A 26,277-nucleotide genomic window follows, 5' to 3' on the forward strand; every position below is an offset into this window, starting at 1 on the left:
CCTCTGGCAGGGGGCCTCAGAGGATCTGGTACACCCCAGCACACAGCCTTTCAAGTATCTGAAGACTGTAATCATATCTCCTCTTTCCAAACTAAATGTACCCAGTTCCTTCAGCTTTTGCTCTGTCTTGCATTCCATCCCTTTGATCATCTTTGTCACTCACCTCCGGATCCTTTCCAGTTTCTCTCCATCCTTTCTATACATTGGTGACCAAAATTGGACACAGTACTCCAGCTGAGGCCTAACCAGCACTGTGTCGAGTGGTACTGTCACCTCCCGTGACTTGCATGCTGTGCCTCTGTTAATGCAACCTAAAATTGCATTTCCTTTTTTTTTTTTTTTTTTTTTTTTGGCAGTAGCATCGCATTACTGGTTCATGTTGAGGTTGTGATATGCCACAACTCCCAGATCCTTCTCAGCAGTGCTGCTGCCAAGCCAATTTCCCCCCATTCTGTAGCTGTGCATTTGTTTTTTCTTTTTAAATGTAGCACTTTACATTTGTCTTTAATTTCATTTTGTTGTCTATCACCCAGCTCTCCAATTTATTAAGACCCCTCTGAATTTTAGCTCTATTCTCCAAGGTATTGGCAACGCCCTGTAGCTTTGTGTCATCTGCAAACTTGATCAGTATGCTCTCAATACCTATATCCAGGTCATTAATAAAGATGTTAAACAACACTGGCCCAGAACATATCCCAGTGGAACCCCACTTGAGACTTCCCTCCAATCAGACATCATTCCATTAAAAGTTACTCTTTGGTTGCGGTTGTTTAACCAATTATGTATCCACTTAATGGTAGTTCTGTTGAGCCCAAATTTCTCCAGCTTACTTATCAGAATGTCATGTGGGAGACTGTGTCTAAAGCCTTGCTGAAATCCAGGTATATTATGTCCACTTCATTCCCCCTATCCATCAAATCAGTTACCCTGTCACAGAAGGTAATCAAACTGGTTTGGCAAGATTTGTTCTTGGTAAATCCATGCTGGCTGCTGGTGATTACCCCTCATCCTCCAGGTATTCCCAAATGGAATGTTTTATGCATTGCTCTAGTAGCTTGCCAGCTATCAAAATCAGGCTGACTGGTCTATAGTTTCTGAGCTCCTCCTTTTTAAAGATGGGCGCTACGTTAGCCCTTCTCCAGTCTTCTGTGACCTTTCCTGTCATGAATGAGTCTGTTAATATTATTGCTAGTGGCTCCAAGATTTCTTCAGCTAATTAATCCGGCCTCGCTGATTTAAATTCATTCAGATTGGTTAGAGGATCTCTGATGTGTTCTTTACTTATCCCTATCTGCATCCCTTTCCCTTTATTGTCTATGGTAACTTTGCTAGTTGTCCGATCACATGTTGTTTTTTGTGCGAAGACTGAAGCAAAGTAAGCATTGAGCATCTCTGCTTTCCTATCATCTTCCGTTACCAGCTCATCTTCTCCATTGAGCAGCAAACCCGCACCATCCTTGATCTTTCTTTTATTATTATTAATTATTATTTTATTTTATTTTATTTTATTATTTGAACAACCCCTTCCTGTTGTCTCTGACATTTCTTGCCAGCTGTAACTCATTCTTTGCCTTGGCTTTCCTGATTTTGTACCTACATGCTCGCGCTATTCCTGTGTAAACTTCCTTGATGACATGCTCCTCCTTCCATTTCCTGTATGTATCCCTTTTGTTTTTTAGATAGCTAAAAAGCTCCTTGTGCAGCCACATTGGCCATCTGTGGCTCTTCTTATCTTCCCTCTGCATCAGAATAGCTTGATGTTGAGCCTTTAATATTACATCTTTTAAGAACTGCCAGTCACATTTCAACTCCTTTTCTTCCTAACTGGCCTTTCCAGTTAGGCACAATGTATACAAATAGCTCTTTCTCTTTGTGTTCTTCTACCTATTACATACTAAATAGAAAAAGTAGAGTCCTAAATAGCCATCATCACTTCTTTTATTTTTAGCATTCATTTTGATCTCAAAATTTTGTTTTTGTTCACACCAAATATTTTTTTCTTCAATTTATCATAATTGAACTTAAAAGGAGTCTCTCTCCTGTTGAACTGAAGAGATCTGATCTGCATTAGACTGAATGACTCTCTACCTGAGGAGTGCAGTAAGTGCTCTGTGTTCCATGGCTTAAAGCCTGACCTTAAAACGGGTCGGCAACGTTCGGCACGCGGCTCGCCAGGGTTCGGCCGATCGCGGCCCCCACTGGCCGCGGTTCGCCGTCCTGGGCCAATGGGGGCGGCGAGAAGCCGCGGCCAACACATCGCTCGCCCGCGCCACTTCTTGCCACCCCCATTGGCCCAGGACGGCGAACCGCGGCCAGTGGGGGCCGCGATCGGCCGAACCTGCCGCATCAGCAGGTAAATGAAACTGGCCCGGCCCGCCAGGGTGCTTACCCTGGCGAGCCGCGTGCCGAACGTTGCCGACCCCTGCCTTAGAAGAATTCAGGACGCTGGCAGATGATGATGGAGGCTTTCTTTTTCTGATTTTTTGGTCAGCTTGCTTTAAAAAGGAAGGTGTGATACTGGATGATAACAAGCAAGAAGACCAGCATCAAGTGATTTGTTTCTTGGACCATTATTTTAAAGTAACTAGAAAAAACAAGAGAACAAAATAAGACTAAGAGAAAGAAAGGAAACCGCAAACTGATCTGCATTGTTTACTCCTACTTTATCATCTCTGTTTTTGGTTTCATCTTTTCAGACAAACTGACTTTTCTTTTCATATTGTTAACCACTCTGGCTTTTGACTTTGAACATTTGACTGTTTAAATCCTCTTCCCATAAACTTAAAAACAGAACTATGCTGATAAATATCAGCATACTGTGATTTTCACTTTGTGCAAAGGTTACTAAGGAGTTCTGTATAAAATCTGGTATATGTTTTCAAATGGACTCGAATCTGTCCATTTTTAATACTTTATAATCACCCTATATAGGAATTTTAGTTCAGAAGAAATGTTCTTTGATCAGTCATGCTTATGTTTCTTAGCTTAGCTAAAGCTGGGCCTATTTAGGGCATTACTTCAGGATGATAGAGAAAGCATGGCAAATAAAATTTTATACAGGAAAATCCAGGAGTGGAAAATGACAAATTTATTTATAGGAACCCCTCATCATTTTGTCTGAAAAGTTACATTAGAAGAAATATGCAATTCAGATGTGATTGCACTCCATACCACCCCACCCCAAAATGGTTTGCTAACCAAAAATGGTTAATGTACCCAAAAAGTTATGTATCTTACGTAAATTTTGTCTGACAGCTAAAAACGTGAACTTCTTAAAAATAGAAAAAGTACCGCTTCCATTAGAAAACAATATGCCTTGCATAAATTTACCAGTGCTCTGTCTTTTAGAGCACAGGAGTAGAGTCTTTTTAAAAAAATTATGCACTTGACAATACATCATATAAGCAGTGATGGAAAGTGAAATTGTTTAATCAGTTGAGATGACTACTTAATTCTTGAGATAGAATAATGAATAATAATGCCACGTCATCTCTGTAATCTGATGACCGCTCATAAACTAAATATTGTTGGGCGTAGGCAGTACTTTTGGAAGACCTCCAAAGATATCCAGATGTTTCAGGGAGTGTTGCTAGTGACCCATTAGATTTCATTCTTCTCTTGGAGTCTGTAGTAAAGCTCTGCTCCAGCACTGTGCTAATGAAGGTGACAACTTGTTCTTGGGTCAAACCAATTTTTTGTGTATGTATCCAGTGGAGATTAGATATAAGAAAAATCTTTAAAATGTAGTTGAAGTTGTAAATATCTATTAAAGTGTCAGAAGCCTTAATATTACATGTTTGGTTGAGAACACAACAGTAGTCAGCTTGGAAATTCAAATATGGGCTGGGGGGAGACACACACAACAAAGTTTATTTGAAGAGTGATCTCTACATGGACAGATTGGAGGGAGAAGGAAAACTTTTCTTCTAAGCTGCCCCCCATATGGGAACACTCCTTTCCCAACTGCCCTATGAAGTGCTCTCTTCTCACTTTCTCAGAATAGGCTTTCTACTTCTCTCCAGATCCATAAAGCAGGCAGAAATGCTTTAAGTGCTTTCTGAATTGGAGCCTAAAGCATGTACTTAAGTCCATCTCTATTCAGGACAGCACTTAATTGAAGTCATGATTGAAGCACATGCTATCCTGAATAGGGATGGACTTACGCACATGCTTAAGTGTTTTTCTGAAGTGGGGGGTCTCACTAGCTAAATTCTAGTAAATCCTAAAATGTTACCCAAACAAAACAAAATGAGTTAGGGGCATATGTGATATCAAGATTTGTTATGACCTACTTTGGTCAAGTACCATTATGGCTTTGAAGTGATTCTTCATGATGCACAGCTTGGCACCAAAACATTAATAGAATTGTGCGTGTGTGTTGCCCCTTAAATTTTAACTAGATATTATTATTTGTTTCAGAATTGAAATATAATTGGAAGTATTCCACTTCTTTGTTTTGTCGGTTCTTTCCTTTTTTCCCCTTTACTACCAACACTGACCATAGTTTCTCTCCAGTTTTGCAGCATTATGATGGGATATATTTCTAATAAATAATTGGTAATTATCATCATTGCATAACATTAAAGATTTGCCTACAGTGAGAGAGTAAATGAACCTTAAATATATAAACAATATCACTAATAGTATATTACTTCACTAATCTGAATTTTAGGGGAAAATCTTTACGATGTAGTTAAAGCTGTAAATATCTATTAAAGTATAAAAATCCGTAAGGTTGCTGTTTGATTGAGAAGATGACCGCAGTTGTCAGCTTAAGAATTAAGAAGGGGGACATCAAAGTGGATTTATTTGGGCAGTGATAGTTGTTGAGCTATGCGTTCTCTCAGAAAGTACTGCTAACATTTAGTCAGTATTTATTTTAAAAAGAAAGTTACATGTGAGGATTTAATAGTTGAAACACATGAGCAAAAAGTAATCTCCTCATAAGGCTTGAATACCAATTTGGATGGACCCTTCATCCATTTTTCATGGAAAAGGCAATTCCTTAAAGTAATGATCCCGAACCTTAGGATCCCGGGCATGATATTAGGGCCTGCAAAGTTTTAAACCACCTCTTTGTGCCTATTGAAACATCTGTGTTACAGATTTCTGGTGTGTCATGACCTTCATTTGTCATTTTCCTCTTCTTTTTAGCACTATAAAGAGAGGGGATTATTAGGTTCCCGACTTTCACCATACTGGTCCTGTAAAATTTTTGCTTATTGTCTAGTTATTCTTAACACTGTGTGTGACCTATCTGTCAGTGAAGAGAAGTTGGTGGAGAGAGAATTGGGGGTGGGAGAAAAATCTGAACAGGTTTTAAGGCGACTAGGAGAGTCTTGAGCACCTTTTGCTCAAGTTTCCTTGTGGCTTTTGCTTTATTTTTTTAACATCAGATATAACCGTTAGAAATCTTCTCTTAACAACAATGTATTTTGCAGCATTAAATTTCAAAGCCATTCACCACCACACATGGAGGACCTGGTATACACATGGTGGTAATATTAAAAGCCATTTATATAATTCCATAAAAGTACAGGTTTACAAAACATGTTTACAAAATGCCCTAAACATGTTTACATTACAATTTACATGTTTGCAAAATGCCTTAAAGAGATTTTTCTTGGGAAAAACCAAGACAAGACATGCCTCAATAGTTGAGGAAAGGGAACGATTTATGAGGACAATATTGGAAGTACTATCAGAAGCTGTGAAGAAGAGGAAAGGTAATTGGTGGACAAGAGGAGGGATAAACTTCCCAGTCTATGGGGTAGCAGGAGAAAAACTGAACCACAAAGGAAGAGAAAAAAAGGAAAGAAAGGCAATAGGATTTGAAGATGTACAGACTAAGAGGAAATGAGAGCAGAGATCTAGGTGGAGGCAAAATCATGTGGGGTCTTGAATGTGAGGAGGACTTTGAACTGAATGTCGTCATATAATATGGAGGATGAGGGAGTTCTGTAGTGTTTTCTATTACTATTATGTGTCTCAGTTTACCTGTTTGATATATTTTTTTTGTCTGACTTCGTGGAGTTAAATCAAAGAAGGCTATTAGCTGAAAACAAGGAGGAATTGAAACAATAACAGAGATAAGATACCCCCTGGGGAAAATACCAGCAGTCCATAACAGGACAGTGGGATAGTTGTTCATTGGGAAATATCTACCTACCTACCTGCCTGTTTCCAGCAGGTTAATCTGGCTGATTTTTTCCAGAGTCAGATCCTAAAATCAGATGAACACTAATCCCTTAAATAACCCTGCCAAGAGAATGAAGGAGGTGGAGCTCAACCAGCAGCTGCTCAGGGGGAGGGACTGAGAGTGAGTGCAGGAGGGCAGCCTGTCTCTCCCTGCCCAGAAATAGTTCTATACCTTGCTGCATGTTCTAGGGATGTGGAAGTAAGGTAGAGACTCTGTGGGTTTGTCTACATTACCTGCTAGCTTGACGGGCAGTGATCGATCCAGTGGGGGTCGATTTATCGTGTCTAGTCTAGACGCGATGAATTGACCGCCGAGCACTCTGCCGTCGACTCCAGTACTGCACCAAGGCAAGAGGCACAGGTGGAGTCGACGGGAGAGTGTCAGCCGTTGACTTACCACAGTGAAGACACTGTGGTAAGTAGATCTAAGTACATTGACTTCAGCTACGTTATTCATGTAGCTGAAGTTGCGTAACTTAGATCGATTTCCTTCCCCCCCCCCTCCCAGTGTAGACCAGGCCACAGTGATGTGTCTGAGGTAACTGGGCAGCTCACCTAAGCTTTGAGAGTTTGAGTTTTGGGTGGGACCCAGACATGTAGATCTTTTGTGTCTTCACCCTTTTCTCTGTTTGCCATGGACCTCTGAGCATATGGACTATACATCTGTTTGGAAGGAGCTGTTTTGAGTCACTCTAATCAGCCACTGGTCACATGCTCCTGGAGAGAAGCATCTGGCAGTTAACAACTAAAGTTGGGCCAGCCCTGTTAACACAATTGGAAACAGTGGGACTGCTATCCCATGATCCAGTTGGAGACTGGTAGAACTGTGGGTTCTACCCTAAAAGAGGTGAAGGTAGCAAAACCTGTCATCTGAGGATGCCCTCATGAGAGATTACAAGGGGATATAAAGTACCACTTACCCTGTAACTCTGGTGGTACAGTGGGAATAGAGGTGGTTATAGCCTAATGAACTGCAGAGTTCCACTCTGGAAGGAGTTCAGGCAGAGGCCTGTCACTTGGAAACAGTGCCCATGAAAGAGATCACAGGTACAGCTCACTGATGAGCCATCATAGAGAGGAAGCTAATGGAAGGTATTCGGGGAGCGACTGTGGTTGGACTGAAATTAAGTGTTTATATGGCCTCCACATATTTGAGTGCCTCATATCACAAGTTTTATTTATGGCCAGATTTTGAAAAATGCACAGATAATTTAAAAGTAAATTTAAAATAAGCCATTGATATGCAATGAAAATGTCTGAGAAAAATTGTATAATTGTATTTAGAAACAGTTCTACCTATATTACCTTTTGGAAGGAATTATGCTGCTAAGGAAAATAAAAACGATAAAAATTCCCTCAGGGCTAGCTATCCTTGTGGTTAACTTCTTTAAATCTAGTTTTTTCTGGTCATTCTGCTTGTGACTTAGTACATTTGTTTTTGTTTGTAATATAGTTTTTTTGTTTTGTTTTTTAAGGAAAGGGGGACTATGGACTAATGAGAAGTAGTACCAGAATATTAAAATTCTTTTTGGCTGTTTAAACGCAATTCCTTTGCTCCGCAAGACACAGAAGATGCAGTTATTTTGGATAGGAATTAATTTGGATTAGTGTAAGGTAGAAGTATCCAGTGAACTGATGTATGAAAGAAATGTAAATACAGGAAGTAAAATCCTGGTTCCATTGATGTCAGTGGCAAAACTGCCATTGACTTCAGTGAAGCCAGGATTTCACTCAGAGTATTCATTAGGAATTTTTTTTTTTTTTTTTTTTTTTTTTTTTTTTGAAGCTGTTCCTTCACTGTTTCCTGTTCAGCTCACTAAAGTAACGGTTTCACATGCTATTTAGGGTAGATACCTGCCCTCTAAGCTGGTGAGTAAACCAAACAAAACCTTTTCTCCGCTCTGGGTAGCTTCCAATCTTGGCTGAGAAATAAATTTGAATGCCAAAATAGTACAAGCAATCTAAAATGAATGTATTCACTGATAGTTGGTTAGAAAATAATTTTTCTTGCAATTTGTTCAAAGTTAGTGTGATATAAATATTTCTAAACTGCACACTTACTCCATTTTATTCTCCGCTATTACTGTAATAGCACTAGCTTGTGATTCTAATTATCATGACTGTTATCAAGTCACTATTCACCAAAAGAGTGATAATTCTCAGAACAATTACACATGCGATGGGTTTATTTTAACACCACAAGTATCAGCAGAAATGTAGCACAATAGATTCCTCCTGGATGTAGCAGAAGAATAGGATATTTTATTACTGCCTTAAAAACTGCTGGAAATACTTCACTAATAAACCTTGAAATTTTTTTGGAAATTTAAGTTCAGTTTTGTCTGTCCGACATAATATTTCAGTTCCTTTGTATTTATTGGAAAATGAATGGTATTTCCAAATGTTAATGATTTTAAATGGAATATAGGCCTTTAACACAAGAAGTAATTGCTCAAAGACGTGAGCTTGCAAGACAAAGACATGCAGAAAAATTGATAGCCAGTCAAGGACAAGAGCTACCAGAACACGCCCTTTCTGGAAATGAATCTGAACTGACTGTGAAGACTGGTGAGACAAAAGGTACGGTATTTCTCAGGACTGTCTTTTGTCATCCATTTTGCTCATGGGGAAATACTTTGCTTTTATTACAGTAGTGCTTAGGGGTCAGCTGAGAACAGGACCTGATTGTGCTGGGTATGCACCGTACAAACATAGAATAAGAAAGACTACCTTCCCGAAGAGTTTGCAATCTAAATAGACAAGACAAAGGGATAGTATACACAAACAGAGTGATACCATATTCGTGCCAGAAATTTTTGTTTGGTTATTTAAATGGTCTAGATGTGGTTTGGTGAAGTGGGATTAACTAGATGGAAAGACAAGGGAAGTGGATAAGAGGGTAGGGCAGGGATAAAAAGGGAGGGAAGGAAAGAGGAGCCTAGAGGCCAGGTGGAGTGAGAGTAAGGTGAAGAGAGTGTAAGGGAAAGGGAGGGAGGGGTTGGCACAAATAGCCAATCAAATTAGTCGATCAGTATCACTATGATCTTTAACCTGAATGTCATTATATGTAAATAGCCTGTTAAGTGTGCATGATTACAGTAAACTGGACTTTTAAATAAGTGAAAAGGTTAATCCCTAATGGTAGTGGCGTTACTTACAGATTGTCTCCACCAACCTCCTTCACCTCCTAAAAGCATTTAATTTGTCTATTTAAAAGAACATCTGGTAGGGACATTTGGCTCTGTGGTTCTTAGTAATGCTTTGTCTGAGGACTTGTCTACACATACACATTGTACGCCTTCACCCCCAGTACAACCCCCCTGGTGTGGGCGCAGTTATGTCAGTGCTTCATACCTGCAGAGATATTCCTGTGTGGGAGGGGAATAAGCTATGGTAGTGTTAGGCACCTTTGTACTAATATAATTCTGTTCACCATAGGGGTTAGGCTGCTAAAACTATATTTTGATACCAAAATCTTGCCCCTAACCTAAATGGTTACACCAGTACAAAAAATGTGTGGATAAGGCCTGACTCTTGAGTCATAACAGCAGTTCCTTGCTTTCTCCTAATATTTCTTCGCAAGTGATTGGGCGCTGTGATTCATTATTATTTTTTCTCAAGATGCTACAGAAACTGTTTTTACACTTCATTATTGTTTAACTTTGATTAGGTGATGAGCAGGAGCTCACTAGTCAAACAGAGAGCATGACCCTAAAAACTGTGAAACAAGAAGCAGACAAGGAGTCTTTCATTGCTTTTGCTAGAGTGTTCAGTGGTGTGGTGCGAAGAGGGCAAAAAATCTTCGTTCTGGGACCAAAATATGATCCTGCTGAATCTTTGAACAAGGTAAGAGGTGATAGTAAAATGTTAACCTCGTTTGGGATTGTTTCACAGCATTGATAACAAACAACAAACAGCTTTTCAAATGCTGTTCACCAATTAATAATTTTGGGTAATTTTTTTTCCAGAAATGTCAAAGTGACTTAGGAAACTAATTGCCAAAATTTTACTTAGTATTTTTTATTATAACAAAACTAAGCATTATGTGCCTAATCATAGATTGTAAAATGAGGGACTATCAGTCTCACTTGCATTGCAGCTCCAAGTGGAAATTTAATGAAGTAAGTATTGGTGGTTTTGTATGTCGTGTATCCTGTTCTTAAGAGTGTGTATAAAATCTATGTATAGTGTGTGTTACATTAGCTATTTTTCATGTGACTTGTAATACTCCTGTGTGACTATTTTAATCAATTGGCTTGTATCTGAATGTTGTTGTATGTTGTCTAACTGCCAGCTCATTGCTATCACTTAAGTTTTGGAGGCTTTTAAATCAAGATTTCTGAACATTAATCTATGAAAGATAGGATTTTGCCTAGTATGTAAGAGATGCCTTTTTATGGATATGTGATTGATTGGGCCCTTGTTCTTATGGGAGACACAGACTACGCTCTAGGGTAGGGTTTATATAGTTATTCCACAGGGTTACAGCTGTGATTTTTTTTTTTTTTTTTTTTTTTTTTTTTTTTTTTGAGAGCTGATCAATTCATAATGGATCATCCTTTGATTTTACTGGAAAAAATCTGATAATAAACCTTAGCTTGATGACTATAACAGTTAGCCTTTTCCAAATGTTAGAACTAAGCCAATAGGGTAGCTTAAAGATGACCTGCAAAGGATTTCAAAGAATTTAGGCCTGTGCCCTTTTTAGCTGCTTCATAATGATAAAGAGAGCCTGAAAGTTTTTGTGTAACGTTTTCATTTTTGGTGTGTTTTACCTTAGGAATATCAGACAATTCACTTCTCATCATATTGAGTTTTGCTCTAGCTAAAAATTATTTTCTCAGTTACTCAACTTCCACTCTTTTGACTCTGGTAAGGTCATTAGTTCACTAGTTCTGCAGACATCTCAGAGTCTTTCAAGCTAGACAGAACCTGAATTTCTAATGTAAAATATAAGCAGGAAGAAAAAAGTTGTGGGAGGTGAATAGTCTGAACTTTCTCTGCTTCTTTATAAAGATAGAACTCAAGTCCAAGTTCTTTTTTCTTTGCAGGTCACTTTTATGAGGAGGAAGGGACAGCTGACTATTTAAAACTTAATGTGCACAAAGTATCTTGGTTTAATTTCAGGCTAGTGAAGGGTGCTCAGTTCTGTGCTTTCAGATAAATGCATACAGATTTCTGATAAATGCATTTCAATAAATTTTGGTTGAATTTAATTTGAAATTTGGAAAGGTAAAAATAGAATTTGATGTAGATATCATCATACAGAACACACACAGGCACTGTCTGAAAACACACTTGCACATACACAGAATTTACTTAAAACATATTTATTTACTGTTAGCTTCAGTGAATTGCTAGTATCAGTATTTCGGTGTGCAGATTCATATTTTATAATTGGATTGTGACACACAAGCACAGACAGAAGTTTTGAATTCAGAATAAATAAATAAAACTACTTTGTAATGATTAGCATCTGTTGGGGGATTTTTTTTGGATGCTGTAGCAGGAGGTTTTAAGTTCGTGCTTATACTCAGTAGGTATGAGGAAGGTTACTGTGACGTTTCTAAATTCCTTTTTCTGTTAAATTATGCCAAATTGTTTTTATTGCTGCTTTTTCATCTAAGGTATTTTTTTAAGAGGATCACCTTTTTGGGTTTGGAAATCCCATAATGAGCAGCTAACTAAGCTTTGCGGGAGGTATGAATGGCTTTCAGGTCATCAGTGCTGTGATCCTCCTTCAGTGGCATAGATCCTCCCTTCATTGGGTGGAAACTAGAGGAGTCTCCCACACTTGCATTCTTTCTTGTTTTCCTTCCAGCTCTCCACCTTTCAAAGCCAAACTGTGCTCCATTTCCTCTCACCCCTCCACCCTGTTTGCTCATTAGCACTTCCCCATCTCCTAGCAGGGAGCATGATGACATGTTCCTTAGAAGGCATTCCGAGAGGCTTTGAAATTCTGGAAGGGATCCCAGTTGATTTGTCAGAGTTTTGTTTCTAATAGATGTCTGCTCAGCTAGACAAGTTAGTGAACTTTAATGCCTGTGCTGCAATCATATTTTTTACTTTGGATAAAGTAGTGCGGGGATTCTTCCACACTCTCACCAAAAGTCAATTCCTTGTATTTCAGTCATGACAAGGCTTTTTACCCTATTTTGTCCTATCCGAGTAACACTTAGGAAGCCAGGAAGGTTTGTACATTACTAGAGCATGATTTATCTTAGGAAGGTTCAAGACCGTAAATGTCAGAAAGTATATTCATTCTGCACAAGGGCTCTGCCAAGTTTATTTTACCTAATTGGATAAAACAATTCCTCCGAGAGGCTTACTGCATTAGTGGAAAGGAAATACTAAAATCTTTGAGATCAGTCTACTAGATCAATGGTCTCTTCTAGAACAGAGAAAATGGACACATCTTTTTTGATATTTAATGTAACTACTTGAGCTTCACTTTATGCTTTAATGCATTATAGAATTAGGCCTGAATTTTCAAAAGTGACAGCTAATTTTGGTTGTCCAGTTCCAGACAGCTATGGCCTAATTTTCAGAATTGCTGAGCTTTTGAAACTCGTACTGACTTTAGTTAAAGTTGGAATTGGTAGTGCTCTGAACTTATAAAACACAGGCTCTACATGACTGAAGTTAGACACCCAAAATTAGAGGTCAGTTGAAAATTTAGCTTCTGTGGACATGGCGTTCAGACAGAACATCTTGCAGTGCATTGTTAACACTAATCCTTCCCTTCTATTTCATAAATACTGTCTGGACTGACACAGAAGATTGAAGAGAAAATGTGAAACTTTTCCTATTTGGTAACTTTCTTCTCCAAGATCTTCTATTCCAGCCCAGACTCTATTACTCTCAGACCCTCTATCTCCTTATATTCTAATATCTTTCAAATATGCTGCTGTGAAGGTGTTCTTTGACTGTTTTTGAAATTTCAGATGACTGTGTTGAGCCCACAATCTCGTTACATATATTCAGAGTTAACATCGTCAAAATAGTTTGAGTACTGTCTCCACTGCTAACTCCAATATCTAGACCATTAGACGATCTCAAGAAAATGATTAGGAAGAAAATGTTTCCCTTTGCGGGGGAAAATACTAGTTAATGAATTGTGTTAAATTTTGGCTTTTGGTATTTTGGAACTGTGTTCATATAAGCTAATTTATTACTTATGAAAATATTTGTGTTACCCTTAAAATAAAAAATGTTCTGAGATAAATATGCTCTCTAAAAATTAACAAAAGTAACAAATTACATTATACTCTTGCTACTATGTCATTCTAACAGTAATTTTTCATGGGTTCCCTGTATGAACCCTGTTTCCCCACAAGTTTGATTTAGAAATCAGTGTTAAATTATTTTATCAGAATTTCTTCTGACAGATAATTTTGTTAAACTAAAAATGCTGTAGGTATGTATTTTTTCAGTTTTGGAAGTCTAGAGTCATCTCAGAACCAAGTTAATAGCAGTTACTTAGAGATAAATATCCAACATTGATTATTTTTCTCTGTGCCTAGCTACCGTCAGGTTGTTCTGCTGCAGATTATCTGCCATCAATACCTCACATGGCTTGCTGTACATTAGAGAATCTCTATTTGCTGATGGGAAGAGGACTGGAGGATCTAGAAGAAGTGCCTTCAGGCAATGTTCTAGGTAGGACTGTGTTAATGGTTCAGTTCATAGAGCCTTGAATCCTGAGGTCATTAAGTATATAAAAGATGTAGAAATCCTTCAGATCTGATTAAAATCAATAAGAAATCAAAGTTTTAAGCTAATATTTAACTTCATGGTTTAAGTGGATTGAAGATGGAAAAAGGACTAGGCCATTTTAATTGCAATATTTGTGACCCTTCAATCAGGAAGGGGGGAAAATGCATCAGTGGGAGAAATCAGCGATTGAAAGTTAAACTGGTCTGAGTCCCTGTTTATATTAGATCCTGGACCACTGCCAGGAAAGCATCACCATCAGGAGGGACTAATGGCAATGTTAGGGTCCAGTGTTTCGTGAACTGCAAGGATTAGAAATGCTTTCCCCACAGTGGAAAACTTGTAATCCCAGTTTTCTTGTGGTGTGGTTTTTATCATCATTATTATTATTATTATGAACTATTTGTGTTGTGGTTTGGTAGCATCGAGAGGCCCTTATCAGGATTGGGGTCCATTGCGTTAGGTTTTGTATAAAATCATAAAATTACATATCTCTGCCCCAAAGTGCTTACAAGCATATTGTAATGTCTGTTTGATATTGGTTGCTAAAATCATATCATAGTTGACTTTTTTGAGGGGGTAGAAGGGTAGTTAATCAAAGTGGTATTTGGAAATTATTGTGATTTTGAAGGTTGATTATCTCTCAACCTGTCAAGACCGGAAATACTTTAGAGCAATACAGATTCTTTCCCAACCAATAAACTTTTCCAAATCCTCATCTCAGACCAGTGATAGCTAAGAACCATTCTTATGCCTGTGACAAATTCCCACACTCCCCCCACACACATATACTTACTTATTTGAAGGATAAATAAGTTGCCCTAATCCTTTTGTTCTGTTCTATTCTGAATGTTCAGTGCTGAACATTTTGCTTTGGTGCTTCAGTTACTGACCATTTCCTGTTACTTATTTCTTTTATTAATTATCTTTTTACCTCAAAAACAGCATTATGTTCTTATGATCCTTGCCTTAATTTGACATTATATTTATGGTTTTCCTTCAAAATTTGCCTGCATTATAGTAAAACTTAGCATTTTAAAATCTATAAATTGATTCATATGAAATGTAAAAATAGGTTGCATATTGTGAATATAACAGACAGCAATCTGGTATGGTCTTTCATCTGTATGTATTACTAAAGGGCTGTATTTTTAAAACAAAGGTATTAATTGATATGTCAGAGCACTTGCATGTTTAAACTGTTATGTAGTATTATTGATTCAACTAACTTTTCATTATTTTGTAACTCTTGTATTAACCAGCATCAGTAAAATATCAAAAGTCATATTTTTGTAATAGAAGGCTTAAAGAAAAATAGAAACCAGTTTATAAAAATACCCATATGATACTTAAGAGTGTGGCTTATAAATTCCAGATGTAAAATTCTGTCAGAAAAACAGATAAATACAACATATGGCTAGCGTGAACAATTCATGATTGTTTGGTGACTGTATTTTGTATAAAAAGTACAAGGTTCACTTTGTGTGACTCATGAAGCTCAGTCAATATAGCACTTCTCACATTTGACCTCAGCTACAGAAAGTAGGAGGTCTTGAAGTGATTTAGTATAAAAACAGCTCATGCTCTAGAAGTGAAACTGTTGATAATCTAGCATTTAATGCCAGCCAATGTTAATCTAACTATGGTTGAAAGTGGTGAAATTAGAAGTGGCTAACGATCTCTTAATACACATCAGCTTTTTGTGAAAGCACACATGTATTTCTAAAAATAGATGTTTGCTAGCGCCTCATAAAATCTGCAGGAAATTAAATTAAGTTTCCAAATCTTTAGACCTATCATGGAAACTTAAATCAGTTCCAGATGTTTTTAAGTCATTCTCCTTTAAAGTGCTGCAGAAACATCCTCAGACACAATATGATATTAATCTTTTGTCAGTGTTGAGAAATTAATGAATACCAATAAACTGCATTTTTGTCCATACTTTTCATGATTATGTATTTTGAGGACCATTTAGTGTAGTGCTAGTAAGTAACTTTCCTATGTTGTGTAGATATTTAGTCATATAGTAATGTAAAGATGGTGTGTTAACTGTTTCGACTAAGGGTGTATTTCAAGGAATAAATGTGTCCTACTAAGTGTAAAAAGCTTCTTTCGTGTAAGGCATTGATCCTGTTCCCTTTCTTATTAGAACATTTCCTAAGTATCAGATTTCTCTAGTAAATGATAGCTAAAATCCATCATTTGTAGAAGACATTAGCTAATCCTGTTTAATACTGCATATTTTTGTCCTTTGCAGAAATGTGGTGATAGAGTTAATTATTTGTCTTTATTCCATTCAAATGGACATTGTAGTTATGGCTTGCACGTCATGGTATATGACACCTTCTTACCAAAACCTACACAATACCCCATGGATATATAGTTAAGAACAGCATATTTTTAATACATTTAGTGTAAAACAAATTATTCAAAACTGCATGAATCCAGTGCATTTGAATAAAGCACCATCATCTAAATGAGAACATAGACTGAAGTAGCTTATGTTATATGCCATATTTTACTCCATACTTCCCCCCAAAACTGACTCTTTTGAGCTGAAGACAAAGGGAAGGCAGGTGTGAACTGACTGCTCTTCAGATTGCTGCTGGGAACAAAGACTTAGAGTGGACAGAGAGAGCAAAAATGGAGGTCAGAGAATCAGGGCAAGGTGAAGTCATGGTTTCTGCCAATATGAATTCTGTCATAAACTTACCTCTCTCATGCTAACCTAAAGACTTCCAGATGTTGTATTACAGTGACTGTTAAATGCTTCCCAGTTTTTGAAAAGGAAAAAAACAAACCTCTGTTCATATTGGGTCAGGTGCTAGAAGAAATAACCCCTGCTCCAACTTTTTGTACTGCAGTGTGTTCCTTTTTAAAAATTAAAGAAAGGTTAGTATATACTGGCTCAAGATTGGGTTCCAGTAATCTAGGCATTTAACCATGCTCATCACTTAGTATCACATTCTAATCACTGTGTATTGCCTACTACTGTGTCTAGAGCCTCAGCAGCTGGTGAATGTGAGGCTATGTCTACACTATGGACCTTATAACAGCACAGCTGTACCGCTGTAAGGTCTCCCATGTAGCCACTCTTTGTTAGCAGGAGAGAGAGAGCTCTCCTGCTGGCATAATTAAAGCACCCCCAACGAGCGGCGTTAGCTATGTCAGCAGGAGAGCCTCTCAGGCTGACATAGCGTGTCCACACCAGCACTTTTGCCGGTGAAACTTATGTCGGTCATGGGGTGTGGTTTTTTTCACACCCCTGACTGACAAAAGTGGTAGTGTAGACAAAGCCTGAGTTTATTTGCAATCGTCTTATGTTAGAGCTTTGTACCGGATCTTAGTTTGAATATGGTAGGTTGCCGTTTTTTAGTTAAAAATAAGTGAATAAATATACACACAAAGTAAACACAATGAGTATGAAATATTTAAAAGAACAAAACCAGCTCTTTCAGTGTTGATCTGACCCATAAAAAATGGTTGATTATAACTGTCATTGCTACTTACCTTTGTGCAGTAGGCACCCTTAGAAAGGTTTGCTGGTCTGAAAGTCTTCTGTTTCCAGAAAATTCCTAATTTTTTTTTTTTTAAGGAATATTTCTGGAACCAAAAGAATCTTTCAAAATGATGGAACTTTATTAAGTTCACCCATTGTATAATGCGCATCCAGATATGCTGTTTTTTAATTTAACTGAAGTGTAGATCCTTTCAGAAATCTGAAACATCCCAAGCTTTGTCTGGATTTTATGAGCAAAATTATTCTTTAGTAGCATAAGATCAGAATTGGCACTAAAGCAATTAAGGCTGTTAGCCAAAATATATTTACTATTTCACACTTTTAGCACACTTACATCTGATCTCTGAGTATATTGACAAATGGGGTTGAATTAATACTTATCTAGAACATGCAAACTGAAGCATCATTAATAATCTGATGTCATTTTAAGCATTTTCAAAAGAGTTAAAAGCCCTATCTGTCTTCTAGTTTATTTGTTTCTTTTCTCTTCCCATAAAGGGACATTGTTAATTTATGTAGCTTGAACAAACACCTTTTCTGACTTCTCAATGACAGAATGCAATATCTTCCATATCAAAGGGAACTTGTAATAATTGCTGGTGCTCGGCTTTTATGACTGCAGTTAGTAACAGTGATTTCTGTTTCAAAGCCAATTTATCTTTCAGCTTCAAAGGATGCATAAGTGCTTTCTCTCCAGCCATATAAGGAAATTACTTGTAAATTATCTAGTAAATTAAGGAAGCTGAGTTTTACCCTTTGTAATTAAATTATTGCCATATGGAATATGCAGTTAATCATGACTGCCTGTTTCTCTTTTTAAAATTTACTGTATAGTTTTTACTTTTTCTGCTATAGGTTGTATATAATCGAACTCTAACAAGTCACAATCTCTGCCAGGTCCTAATGAGCAGCCTTGCATTGCCTTTTGGTTTCTATTCAGATGTAATGGCCAAAGAAATTGTTTGATGTGAAGGCTATATAAATGAAGCTGGAGAAAGTGTTCACCTATTGGTCATTGCATTCAACTAACTTTTCCTTGACAAATTAATCTTTTTATAAGTGTTTAAGAATCTGAGAAATTTGGGGTTGATGTCTGTAATGTGCAAAAACTTCTTCCTAGTACTACTGCAAGGAACTTTGCTAACAAGACAAACTTGTATTTAAATAATAGTAAGGTTATGGGTTACAACACAGACAAACAAAATCAAAGAGATTTCAGAGTTAGGACTGAAACTCCATTCTCAATCCTTCCCTAATATCCATAAGTGTTGCAGGGAATTTCATGAGGTGGGTAACGTATTTTCTTATGCTATTACGTAGAAGTAGAAGGGTATAAGGAGCGAGATCCCACTTTGGTTTTGTTAATTTGTATGAAAACCTTACTGTCAAGAATGTTCTTCTGTGTATATTTACCATTTTTCATAGACCCTTTCTTAAAAACTCTTACAGTAGACCTATTTCCATGCATAATCTATCCTGATAGAAGCAAAATACCGTTTCACTCAGTGTATCCACCTGCAATTTGCAATTTCAGTTCTCCAAAATCTATTGGATGAATTATCGATTTCTGCATTGTTTCTGGTTAAGAAGTTAGTTATATCTTACAGTGAGAGTAAATAAAAATGTTTGAGGTCTCTTGGATAAGAGTGTGGTCATTTTGAACTACTTGCTTATCAGGAGCTCTGCTTTCTTATGTGGAATGCTCTTTCTCTGGTGACAAAAGCATTTGACTTATTAACTCTGTGGGCTTGTCTATATAGTGCAGGGGTCGGCAACCTTTGGCACGTGGCTCGCCAGGGTAAAGACCCTGGCGGGCCGGGCCAGTTTGTTTACCTGCCGCGTCCGCAGGTTCGGCCGATCGCGGCTCCCACTGGCCGCGGTTCGCTGCTCCAGGCCAATGGGGGCGGCGGGAAGCGGCGCGGGCCGAGGGATGTGCTGGCCGCCGCTTCCCGCCGCCCCCATTGGCCTGGAGCAGCGAACCGCGGCCAGTGGGAGCCGCGATCGGCCGAATCTGCGAATGCGGCAGGTAAACAAACCGGCCCGGCCCGCCAGGGTGCTTACCCTGGCAAGCCGTGTGCCAAAGGTTGCCGACCCCTGATATAGTGTGTTAGTGTGCACCAGCTGGGGTATAAATTCCTGTGCATGCCAGTGTGTTGAACACTAACTGGCCATGTGGACCCTGCTGGAACATACTAAAAGTTCCCTAATGTGCATTGATGATTGCTTGTTTCAAACAGGGCTACATCGATGCTCATTAAGCAACTTTGTACGCCGGCAGGATCCATGCAGCCAGTTGGTGTGCAACATGCTGATGTGCACTAACGTACTATGTAGACAAACCCGGAGATTTATATGCACTAATGATAGTATTAGGTTTACAACAACAAATGTGTATGTGTGAAAAATTTATTTTGTCAATAGTGTGAGTGCTACCGTAATCAGCTAATTACTTTTCAGCTTTCTCCTCTGCATTTACTTCCAGGAGAGGCCCTGTGCCAGCAGTTAGATATTAAGATCCTACTTGTACTCTCTTGAATTGACAAAGTCCTCAGAAAAGACTTGGAAAAATGCACTTAGGAGTTATCACTGTATTAGAATACATATGTTTTCAGGGCTATTGTAGCAGTATGCATTTAGTTGAGACTGTTGGCTGAAAAAAACTAAGAGCCATTGAACTGAAGTATGGAAAAAAAATTTAAGTTGGGCTGAAAAAAAGCCTTGACCGGAATCCTAAGACACTGAAAAATATCTAAAAACCAATCATATAACTCTCAAAGTATTGTCTTATGAGCAAGAGGTAGAGTGTTTTGGATTCTAAATCGGTCTCTTATAAATCATTATTCAGTACAAGATGTTTTAAGGTCCGTCCTGTACCCCTTTTTGTTATAGCCACTTTTCCACAGATATTTCTTGATTACCTCTCTTCCTTAGCCCCTAATTTTTAAAGGACAGGGCAGTGTTTACCTGACTGCACATATGCCCTGTGCTTATCATTGTAGTATGTGTTTTCCACTTCCCAGAAATTTCTTCTGAAGGTTAATTCTTATTTCCACATAACAAATCTTTTGACTTGCCTTCTTGGTGCTCTGAGCCTTCTTCTTAGGAAAGAGCTGTCCATATCTCTTCTACGTAAAGCATGCCCTAAAGTTCTATCTGACCCACAAATAGGGAGGGAGTTAAAACATTATTTTATATTTTGATTGTTGCAGCAACAGGTGTCTCTAAGACCACTGTAAGTAGATGAAAAAATTGTATTTTTTGCCACATCACTTGGCCAAACACCCCCATCCTAAATGTGTTTAAATGTCACTTTGGCAGGAGCGTAATAACTTCTTGATGTGGGGCACCAGTCATTCAAATCGACAAGGTCTTCTGGATGTGGATTTATCCAGCGTTATCAGTTGGACCTGTCAGCTTCCAAGAACTTAATTTAGCTGGAAAATGTTTCAAGTGGCACATTAAGGTTCGTCCACCTTCTTTGGTACGCTGCTTGCTACATCACTTGTCAGTCCCTACTGTCTCTGATAGAATGGGAGAGCCATAAAACAAGGGTGATAACTCTGTTTGTTAGTTTTTCTAATGCTGCATTCTTCCCTTCCCCTTTAAGACATGCTGCTTATTGAGAGAGATTTAATGGACTCGTTTATTACTTTCGAAGTTCTCTGACAGGAAGTGGGTCAGCTGGTACTTATCCTTGATAGATATTTTCCTTTCTGGTAGATGAAGTAATTACCATTGTCAGTCTTCTCTGTCTCTTCTAGGATGGGAGAAAAGAGACCTGTGACAAACAAACAATCACTTATAAGCAAGGTTCCCTTCTGGGTCTTTGACCTTGCAGAGTTGCATATAGAAAACTATGTTTATGCATAGTTGTTTTGAATAGGCCATTTCTGCATCATCTTAGAAGGCTTTTGTTTAATGGTATTTAAACATTTATTTATTTTTTGTCTGGAAAGCTGATGTGCATATTCACCCAGTGAGAGGGAGACTGAGGCTTCCTTTGGGACCCCCATTAATTTCAGTGATTTATTTCTCATAGGTAAGGTTAAGATCTAGTCATACGTATTGTTAGTAAAAGTCATAGACAGGTCATGGGCAGTAAACAAAAATTCACAGCCCGTGACCTGTCCATGACTTGTACTATATACCCCTGACTAAATCTTGGGTGCTCTGGGGTAGGGGCTCCAGGGGTGATGCAGGTGCTCTGGGGTGGGGGCGACGCAGGTACTGTGGGGCAGGAGTTCCCGGGGGCGCCGTGGGTGCTCTGGGACGGGGCGGCAGCGCGTGGCCTGGGGGCACCGCTGGTGCTCGGGGGGTAGGGGACACACACACAAATGTGCAGTCCAAGACTGTCGCTGGTGCTCTGGGGGGTTGGGGGGGGGGAAGGCGCATGGTGGTCGGCGCATGGTGGTCCTGGAAAGTCACGGAATCCGTGACTTCTGTGACAGAGTCGCAGCCTTACTCATATGCAAAAGAGGAGGATAGTTTTGTGGTTAAAAGCACTGGACAGGAACTTGGGAGATCTGAGTCCAGTTCCTGGTTCTGCCATAGGCTGTGTAAATTTAGGCAGGTCTCATAATCTTTCTGTTCCTGAGTTCCTAAAATGTAAAATGAAGTTAATAATGCTACTTTTCCTCATGTTGTAGGGATACTGTACACTCATGAAAGTTTTTAGGGGTTGAGTCACTGTAGTGATGAATGCCATAGAGAAGACTATTAATAAATTAAATTGAAATAAAAATTTAAGGATCAAAACATTAGTCAAGCCTATTTGCTTTTTGTACTTACCAAAGGTAAATGTGCATTTTTGAGAATTTTAGAATTTCTATATCACTTTATAGACATGTGGCTAGAGGTTATATTGGTGGTTCAGTGGAGGTGTTGACTCAGCTTCTGAAAACAAACTAGGAGCTTGTTGCAGCCATAGAACTATCAACAGCTGTGTAGATGGCGTACCCTGAAATAGTCATAGGGGTTGGGATTTGCAAAGGAGCCTAAGAGAGTTCAGCTCCTAAAGCTGGGATTTTAGTCCCACTTCCCTTAGGCTCCTATGTAAATCCCACCCAGAATGGTCTGATTTTTCCCAAATATTGAGGGAGTTTGGCAATGAGTTAAAAGGAAAATTAGCCCTCCAATGCCCAGATCCCCAAAATCCTAGGTGGGAAAGGTGAATGGGATGGGCAGGCTCCAAAGATCAGCTTTATTTTCTACATTAATATTTTTTTATTATATTGTGAAAAGTGACTATGAAATGGCATCTCAGGTTTCCTGTTTGAATCACCAATTCAATTGCATATTTATGCATTTTACAAAAAAAATGTTTTCTTTCAAACTGCCAGTCTTGCAGGCTCAGTCTGGAACTTGAAAGTCCAAATATTCAGAAAATTTAGGTATGCTATTGTGCGCCTAATTTTGCATGCAATTAGTGGTTGCATGTACAGATGGCTAAATGAGCTCAAAACTGGATACTTAGCTGCCCTTGTGTATATAATGTGTGCAGTCTCAATAACTGAATGAATAAATTAAACATGTGTCCTGATACTTACACCTTTAAATATTGCTTTTTTAAATATTTGCAGGTAATCTTTTAGATCTGTATGCCTAAATTCATCCTGAACTGACTTTCTGCAAATGTCATTTTATGCTCCTGCATATTATAGTGTAGGATAGAAGTGATGAAGTATCTTGAACTATATTTTCACAAATGGTGGCAATATACAGGTAATGCAAAAGAAAAAAGGGTGTTTGAAGATCCTAGAACATGAAACTGTTCTCTTAAAAATCTAGACAGAAAAACTGTAATTTCTACCAAATACAAAAACATTATTTTAGAATAAAACTGTAAAATTCAAGAACCACTGGCATTTCATCTTGATAAGTTTCATATTAAAACAACTGGAGAGCAGAATCCGGGACACTAGTAATCAAATATTTACTATCACAGTACTATCATTTACACTGGCATCATCTGGTTGCATGAATTTAGTGAGTTCATTCAGTCCTGGTGTCTTAAAATTCCTCCTGTCCTGTAGGGCAGTGTGAAGCGGCGGCCAGTATGTCCCTCGGCCCGTGCCGCTTCCAGCAGCTCCCATTGGCCTGGAGCAGCGAACTGCGGCCAGTGGGAGCCGCGATCGGCTGATTTAAAAATGTCTAACTTTAGTAACTGCAGTTTAACATCCTCCTGAGGTACTAGTGGAATGGAAAGAGTGTTCTAATATGATATGACTACATCATCTGTTTTTTCCCCCCCAAGCATGGACTCAGAGAGAGAGAAGACACAGCCACGCCCCAGAATAGCCAGTAGCCTGGGCACACTGCCTGATTCAGAGCAGGGACTTGAACCTGGGTTTCCCACATCCCAGGTGAGTGCCAAAACCATAATGCTACTGGCCATTTCTGGGGTGGGAGGCTTTCATGTTTTTTCCAAAACATTTTGAAAGGTCTCGTTTTTGTACTGATGTAAAATGGAAACAGATCTTGAAATCACAGGGTTTTTTTTCCACAAAACAGAAATCTGGTTTTCCAGCCGGCTCTATTTGTAGCTTTTTCTGAAAATGGTCAGAATCTGGGATTGTCGAAGCTCCTCTGGAAGTTAGTTCCACAGCCAGATCCTTTCAACTGATAATACTTTGCACAAGCACAAAGTCAAATGGAAAGAAACTACATTGTTTTCATTATACTCTTCCTCAACTATATTGATACAAACAAACTTTGGAAAACATTGTAAGGCAAAATAATTAACCAATAACTTAAACATAGTTAATTTTGTTTTAATTTTAGATACTTTCATTGGCTTTGCTCTAAAACTGTAGATATCTAAATCTTTTCAGTCATGTTTTCTTGCCTATAATTTTACTATATACTTCAGCATCTTGAAGGGCTGCCCATTTCTTTATTTTTATTACACAAATAACTTTCTTACTGGAAAAATAGGCCTTTAAAAATGCAAAAAAGTTTAATTTGAGAATCATAAGCATATGCCAGCTATATAGTAACTGTGCAAACAGTAACTCTTTATAGAATATGATGCCAAGACATCTTTTGCTTGAGGTAAATGTGTGGATTAAATTAGACTAGCAAATAATGATTTAAAAAGAAAAATAGTTAGCCAGAAAACTTCCTGATTCAGTATGGAGTCTTAAATATAAACATTTGTTTTACATTATGTTGTCATATAACATGTATTCACCATTGTCTATGAAGCTAGCCAATCTAGAAAGTGTATTTTTATTTAATTTCATCATTAAGCATCTTGCTGCATTTGAGGCATTTGCAACACAAGAGGGCTTCATTGTACCCCTGTCACATTCCGAGAACCCATACAGGTGTTGCCCTATCTTGTATGGAATTATCAACTGATTCCGCACCATACCTGACCATTTTCTGGTCCTCCTCTGGTCTGGTAATCAGTATAGGAGAGAGGTCCCTCTCTTGTCAAGAGATCAGCATGTGAGGAAGATAGCTGTGCTATGTTTCATTCTAGCTGCAAGAGGCAGCGAATTTGCAGAAAAGTTAATGCAGCCTGAGACTCTAGTAAATTTTGATGATAATACTACCATAAAATATAGACTGCATAAAACAGTACAAAATGTTTCCTTTAAATTGCAGGAATCATGAAATTGGGGCTTGGGCATGGCTGCTCATGTTTTCATTTTTTCTCATCCTGATAGTTAGTGTTGAGCTAGCAGGTATTAGTTAAATTTTTCAAGCCCTTTATGGTTGGCACTTGGTGGAAAATAGTTTATTAGTAGCCATCTTACACCTTCTGAAAACAATATATTGTCAACCCTGCCCTCAGAGTTATAAAGGAGATCCCTGATTCCTGGACTATATTCCAGTTGCATTATAAATTTGAGTTAAAACGTACACACTTTATGGGTCTAACTCCAAGACAAATGCCCTTACTGTCAACGCTAATTTACAGGAGTTGTGGATTATCCCATTGTGCCTGCTCATGGCCCCAGTAGTCAAATCCGAGCCCCAGAGCATAATTACGTAACTTTCTTTCTCCTCTGTTGTTTTGCCTGTTGTTGGGGAAGATGATAGCATTAGTCTTAAAAATCAGAAATGCTCTTGAGCTGGTGAGAACATCGACTAATTGATGTCTGTGGTCGCACCCATTGTTCTTTGCAAAGAGATAGTGGCCAGATTTCCCAGGCCTATGGTCACCTTCTCAGGAAAAACAGAGGATGGCTTATCTACCTCTGTTATGTTCTCTAGTTCATCCTTGAGAATATCACACCGATTTGGCATCTTGGCTGATTTTGTACCCCTGTATGGTCTCCAGCTCTGAGAACTCCAGAAAGTTTTGGCACAGCTGGTAGACGCTGTTAAAAAGATAAGAGCATTTCCTCCTCCTCCTTCAGCTTCCTTAGAATGTAGAGGCACAGTTTATAGGTTGTTCCTTGGCCTCTTCCTCTACTCCCACTCTCTACCACAAAGCAACCCAAACCCTGACTCTGTGTACTATCTTGCACATTGTCCATCTACCTGTCCCTAAGCTTGCCCCTTCCACCTCTTTCTGATCCTGCCTTTTGTGTATGTGTGGCCTTTTTGTAGCTGTGCTATAGTCTCATCAGCCAATGAGGAGTTGAATATAAGCTGTACCTAATGAGTTATGTATATCCTGTCTATGCCTAACTTTCAAGTGTTCCTTGGCTTCCCCACATCAAATTTGAAAATTCCACTTCGATTCTTAAACCCTTGGCCAGGTTTCCCAAAAATAGGCATGATCATTTATGGATGCCCATAGGTCCTGGGCATATAGGGCCCATCATTTGAAAAATCACTGAAGCACCCAAATAGAAGTCAGGTGATTTATTAGGCACCTAGATGGTCATTGAGGT

At 38.5% G+C, this 26,277-nt stretch overlaps 1 protein-coding gene across 1 annotated transcript in view; it reads left to right on the forward strand.

The window, feature by feature from the left end:
• EFL1 (elongation factor like GTPase 1) overlaps positions 1–26,277 on the forward strand; it is a 167,421-nt gene that overhangs the window by 47,003 nt on the left and 94,141 nt on the right. The window contains exons 13-15 of the mRNA XM_065411755.1: positions 8,627–8,778; positions 9,869–10,044; positions 13,722–13,857. Of these exons, the coding sequence (XP_065267827.1) occupies positions 8,627–8,778; positions 9,869–10,044; positions 13,722–13,857 (464 nt within the window). The remainder of the gene's footprint in view (positions 1–8,626; positions 8,779–9,868; positions 10,045–13,721; positions 13,858–26,277) is intronic.

Source organism: Emys orbicularis, chromosome 10, assembly GCF_028017835.1.
Source record: "Emys orbicularis isolate rEmyOrb1 chromosome 10, rEmyOrb1.hap1, whole genome shotgun sequence".
Classification (NCBI taxonomy): Eukaryota; Metazoa; Chordata; order Testudines; family Emydidae; genus Emys; species Emys orbicularis.